The following is a 5,541-nucleotide window of genomic DNA, read 5'->3' on the forward strand; positions in this document are numbered from 1 at the left end:
TGACTATAGAGCTTGGATTAGCAACTGGATGCAGAGAGACTGACAGAGGCCAAACATTGAGTAGAGACATTTAATTCTGAAAAAGAAACATACATCAAATACATAACAAAACCTGCTTTGCAAAATGGAACATTTCTTGGCATGGATTGGGATTAACCCATTAGGCGTCAATACCTTGATACAGAGAGAAAAAAATAACTACTTTGCAATCAAATTTCTATTTGATTTATTTCTAATAAATGTCTGAAAGGTCAAAAAATCAAAGCTCAGCAGCTAATCAAGTATTTTCTACAATAGCACTAATATTATTGATAGATCTCCGCGGATTGAAATCAGAGCAGATTATCTTCAGTGACTTCATCAGAAGGCTGGGGAATTGGATCTGCTGTCTTTCTGCATCTTCCTGCAAAATAGATATAAAACATCATCAATTACTCCATTATCATTTACTTTTGCTTAATTTTTTAATCTTTTATGTGTCAGTAAATGAGCTGATAAAGGTCTTACCTTTAAGCATTGTTTTTGATACGACACATATGGAAATCACTGTGATGAAAACCCCCCCGAATCCAAAAACACGATACATGTATAGCCAGACTACATCCTGAGGTTCATCACCACACTCTGCAAGATTAAACAGAACATAAAATTAGAATCAGAGAATGTCCTGTTATGTTTTTGACAGACAATACAAAGCAGATGAGGAGGAATTTGGAGAATAAAATCTGAGGAGGAACTTGTCCAAAGTTATAAGCTGGGTCTTATTTTGAGCTCAGTATTACTTGAAAAGTATGTTGGATATTTATGATTAAGATTGACATATAAGTAACAATTTGTATAGTCATTAGATTTGGAAAACTGAATTATGAAACAAATCCTATGGGATACATTGCAGTAACCAATTAATAAACAATAAATAGACACAAAAAGCTAATTGAAGATAATTCTATCTTCCTACCATGCATTTGTCAGAAAGGCTCTACAGAGAAAAAAAAAAGCACAAAATCTGCAGCCCTCTAGCTTCACATCCTCCACAAAGATTTTCAGAGGGTTTACGGCATCCAATGCTTCCCATGCAAGATCAGACTGAGAACGTACCAAACTTGTTTTGAAATGGTAGAACTTTATTTAAGTTCCAGCACTGTATGTAAAAATAATTTTAGACTTACAAATTAAAAAAGCTAACAGATAAAGATTTGACACATGGTTCAATTGCAGATTTTGCTGTTTATGCATATTGATGCTTTCAGTAATAAAACTGCAAAGAGTTTACTACATCTGATCCCCTGCTCTCTGAAACAGGAGAGGCTCAACGGTGTAAATTATATCCAGACCTCAAGTATTGCATATGTTGAAATACATAAACATGTTACTACAATGGCTGAAAATGGGCGTTGTAATAATAATTGATAATAATGAACTTTATTGATCCCACATGGGTGAAATTTACCGCTGCATTTAACCCATCCCCTTGGGGAGCATTGGGCTGCCATCATGCAGGACCTGGGAAGCAATCGGGGGTTAAGGGTCATACTCATAGACCCACAGTGACAGTCTGTGGGAGTGGGGCTCGAACTGCGAACTTCGGGATTTCAATCCCTTTGCCCTAACCACTTTCCGCCTCTCCCTCCATGAAATAATAAACTCCAGAAGGCAGGGCAAGAGTTCATTTAACACCTGCTGTACTGATTGAATGATCACTTTTTCTTCTGGTCTCATGAGGAAAACCTCCACACTGTCTGGCCAGTATGTTTGCCAATCAGCATCAAGCAGCCAGCTGCACGACCCCCTCCCACAGACCCTCCAAGAGGTTTAGCCTCACTAGAAAGGACGAATTTTGGCATGTTATCCAATCAGGGCTCTACTTTCTCTGAAGGTAGATTGTGTCCGAGAGCAGTCCCAACAGATGATTAATGCGCAACATACTCATGAAATCAGGTGCATTTTAGTGCATATTTAATGCAGTTTAATGACTACAGTACATTTATGAATTCTACAGTGAAGGTTTAGCCTCCCTAGTATTCAATGGGAAATAGCCACCAATCTCATTCCCAATATGTGCTCCAAATACTCACCAATAACTGTGATTTTAATTAGATGGCTCAGACTGCTTCCACTTCGACATCGATATCCTCCAGAGTGACTCCTGAGGATCTTTTCGAAGAAAAGGTATAAGACCCCTTCTAGAGGCTTTTTCTGCTCCCACCCTATTTTAATGTGACTTCTATTGTTGGCAGCAAGACGAACATGTTTTTCCTCAATTTTATACCAGTAAACTGTTGGTGGTGTGTTACTGCAGAATACGACTGGACATTCAATCCAAAGTTTCTGTCCAATAATCGCTTCATAATTGGTGTTTTGCGGCACTGGTAATTCTGTTGTGCAGTCCTTACCTGAAGGAGGAGACAAACAGAGAATCAAAAAATTACATACAAGATTACATACCTTGGTACTTACTTTGATATATTAATAACAAAAGCCCTAACCCTAAAAACAATAGATGTAATCTAGGAAGCTCTCAAAAGCATACCCAGCAAAAAGCCTCCTGACCCAGATTGACTTTTACCATAATTCTATATAGAAATCTGGAATGCCTTGGATTGACAATCCATTGAATCCTGCAGGAATCCGAATAAAATAACATAAACTTCCACCAAGTATGAATTCTGCCAATAAACACAAATAGACAAAAATGCTGGTACCCGTTGTTTAATGAAACAAAAATCCCCAGTATTCACAAAAATAACTTTTACCTTACAACAATAGTAATGCATACAAGTTCTATGAAAATGAACAAATGAAAGTCAGACAATGCTTTCCATCCTTGCATCAATGAATGCTTTTGCAAAATAAGCACATGAAATAGGTCTGGACAAAAAATGGTGGTATCCTTAGAAAAGAGACCAAAGGGACATATTTAATCAAGATGTGTCCACCAATTACCATCACATGTGTCTACAATATGTAATAAATCAGAGGGCCTATATATAGGGTCAGAGGTATTCACTGTGCTGTTTGGTGACATGGTGTATACCACACTCAACATGGACCAGAGGAAGCAAAGAAAAAAGTTGTCAAAGGAGATTAGAGATACAATTGGTTGGGTCGGTGTCCTCCTCCACTAGTGGAAGGTGGAAAACGAGGCCCCTATTGGGTTCAGCGGTGGAGGGGGATCCCTGGTAGAACACCTGTTCACTAGTCCTTTACTCCCCATTCCCAGATGTCTCCTGTCGCCTACTCTGTCACACAACCACACATTGGGAGCAGAACATCACTGGGGTGGGTGTCCCTATCACTTTAATGATTATCATAAATATCAAGGCATGCACATATAGGTCCTTGAGGTGCGCATCTTTGGGGCACTGGAGGCAGGTCAGTTTAGCTTTCTTTGACTTCAATCCTTGTGCCCAACTCGTGTTGGGATGCATTTGGACATTACAAGCTTTGTGTGCGAGATCTGGGGAGCAATCCTACCCTCTACCTAGTTTTAAACACAGAGAAGTCTAATTGGGTCTGCCTTGAGTGTTACTGGCTGCCAATGGAGCCCTTGGGCTCATTGCCGCAGCCCATTTGGGACTTGAACACTATAGCCTATGGGGTCTGGCCCCAGGGCTCCCGTCTGCCAAACTTGATAGGATGTTGCTGTTCCTGTCTCCACCCTCCCTGTGTTAATTTACTCTTGGCTGTCTTTGGATATCTAGGGCTCTGGTCTCCTGTCACTCCTGCCAAGTGGGTTGAAGTTTGACAGGACCCAAATGCAAACACAAAAGCTGAAGTGGTTTGTTGAAGATTTGATAACAAAAAGGGTAACGGAAGCCAAAATCCAGGAATACAGAACCAAAACCATGACATGTTGAGTGTATCTTCCTGCTGTGTTGCATTTTTAACCTTATATACACAATCACATTCACACACCACAGACGTTTGGGTCCAGGTTTTTACCGAGACATTTATATTTAATACTAAGCTCATAATGACCAGAATATAGGGCAACCCTGATTATAAGACGACCCCCTCTTTCTAGGACCAGTTTTTATGAACAAAACAAAATAAATGAAAAGACTGACTTTTTACAGGTGTGAAAGCAGACTTCCAGGAGATGTTGTGTATTTTTTGTGTTTTCTTTATCTCGTTGATTCTCCATTTGTTTTTTTCTCTAGCACCTTTTTTGTTGCTCTCTTCCCTTAATTATCATATCTTATTAATTTCTCATACACAATTATCAGTTGAAGCCTAATGGCGATGGCCATAATGGTCCAGTTGGGAAACAAAATATGTTGGGCTAGGAACCAGCACCTGAATGTCAATTCTTAGTACTATATTTGGCAAATAGGACATGTTTAAGAACATACAAACAAAACTAGTATAATAAGATCAAGAAATTGGTAAACACCTGCCAATGCCATAATATAGTGCTGACTCTCACTGTACATTTAAACTGAACAGGTGCGTCACTGCTATAGAGTACAGACAACAGTGATGCAAGTATTGCAAAATTTTCATCCAATAACAATATTCAACATCCTGGTGTGTTAAGAAAACCTTCTGCTCACATCGGGATACTGGATTCTTGGGATTTTTGTAACGATTTCATAATATTAAATCCGTGAAAAATTATCTCAGATTAAAATTAGACATGGCCAACTGATTCTTTCAGGAAAAAAAAAATGTATTTGAAAAATATGGAATTACACGAAGATGGTGAGATTACATTGGTAGGAAAGTAGCTACAAGACTTTTTAAAGTTTAACATTGTGTACCCCTTAAAGCTGATCTATGAAAATGCATCGGAAGATAAAAATAGTCGCCTTGGTTTCCTGGTCTTAAGACCACCCTAATGTTCTCAAGACATTGCCAAATATGGCAAGATGGGAAACAGTGACAGCAACTGTTGGTTAATATCTCTTCATAAAAAATGTTGATACATGAAATTAAAGCAGGATTTTTTTTTGTTGATGTTTTATTATTTTAAGTGTAAGGGTTGCCCAGTTTGATTTATACATCATCTGCTCAATTCCGGAAGTGTAACAAGGTTCTGTTTGATATAAAAACAACCTTTAGTATGTTTTAAACCCATTGAAATGATCTCTATCCATGCACTTTATCTAGCTCTTACTTAATTTCATATGTATATAACAAAAAAAAACAAGAAAAGCGTATTTACACTGAATCTTAAAGATTTATATAAACTAAATACAATCTAGTGCTGCTGTGTTTAGTAGTTATGTTCACTTACCACCAGCATCCAGAGTAACAAGGAGTGCAGATGACATCAGGACAATCAAAAGGACTTTAAAGCTGTTAGAGATCATCTTGGAGTCCTGATGTACCGTCCACCTCTGTATCGTACTGGGTTTTACAACACATGTGGTAAGTTTACTTCCTGCTTGCTATCATGGGGTCTTTGGTAGATGTGTTCAACATAGACCATAAATGCTAATAGACGTAATGTGGGCGATACACGAAGACACAGTTTTCTTCTGCAGTTGTATATTCTACTGGAAAAAAAGACACAAATGTTGAAAATGAAAATAAGTTAAA

General features: G+C 38.2%; 1 protein-coding gene across 1 annotated transcript; it reads right to left on the reverse strand.

The window, feature by feature from the left end:
- Positions 1-325: 325 nt before the first annotated feature.
- On the reverse strand, positions 326-5,338 carry LOC119776211 (B- and T-lymphocyte attenuator-like). The gene is made up of 4 exons (XM_038274499.1): positions 5,237-5,338; positions 2,076-2,393; positions 508-624; positions 326-403 (listed from the first exon to the last, which is right to left on the reverse strand). Exons 1-4 carry the CDS (start codon positions 5,310-5,312, stop codon positions 333-335), a joined length of 582 nt encoding a protein of 193 aa, XP_038130427.1. The 5' UTR covers positions 5,313-5,338; the 3' UTR covers positions 326-332.
- Positions 5,339-5,541: the final 203 nt, after the last annotated feature.

This window comes from Cyprinodon tularosa, unplaced genomic scaffold (assembly GCF_016077235.1).
Source record: "Cyprinodon tularosa strain WSP-4 unplaced genomic scaffold, ASM1607723v1 ctg919, whole genome shotgun sequence".
In the NCBI taxonomy this organism is placed as follows: domain Eukaryota; kingdom Metazoa; phylum Chordata; class Actinopteri; order Cyprinodontiformes; family Cyprinodontidae; genus Cyprinodon; species Cyprinodon tularosa.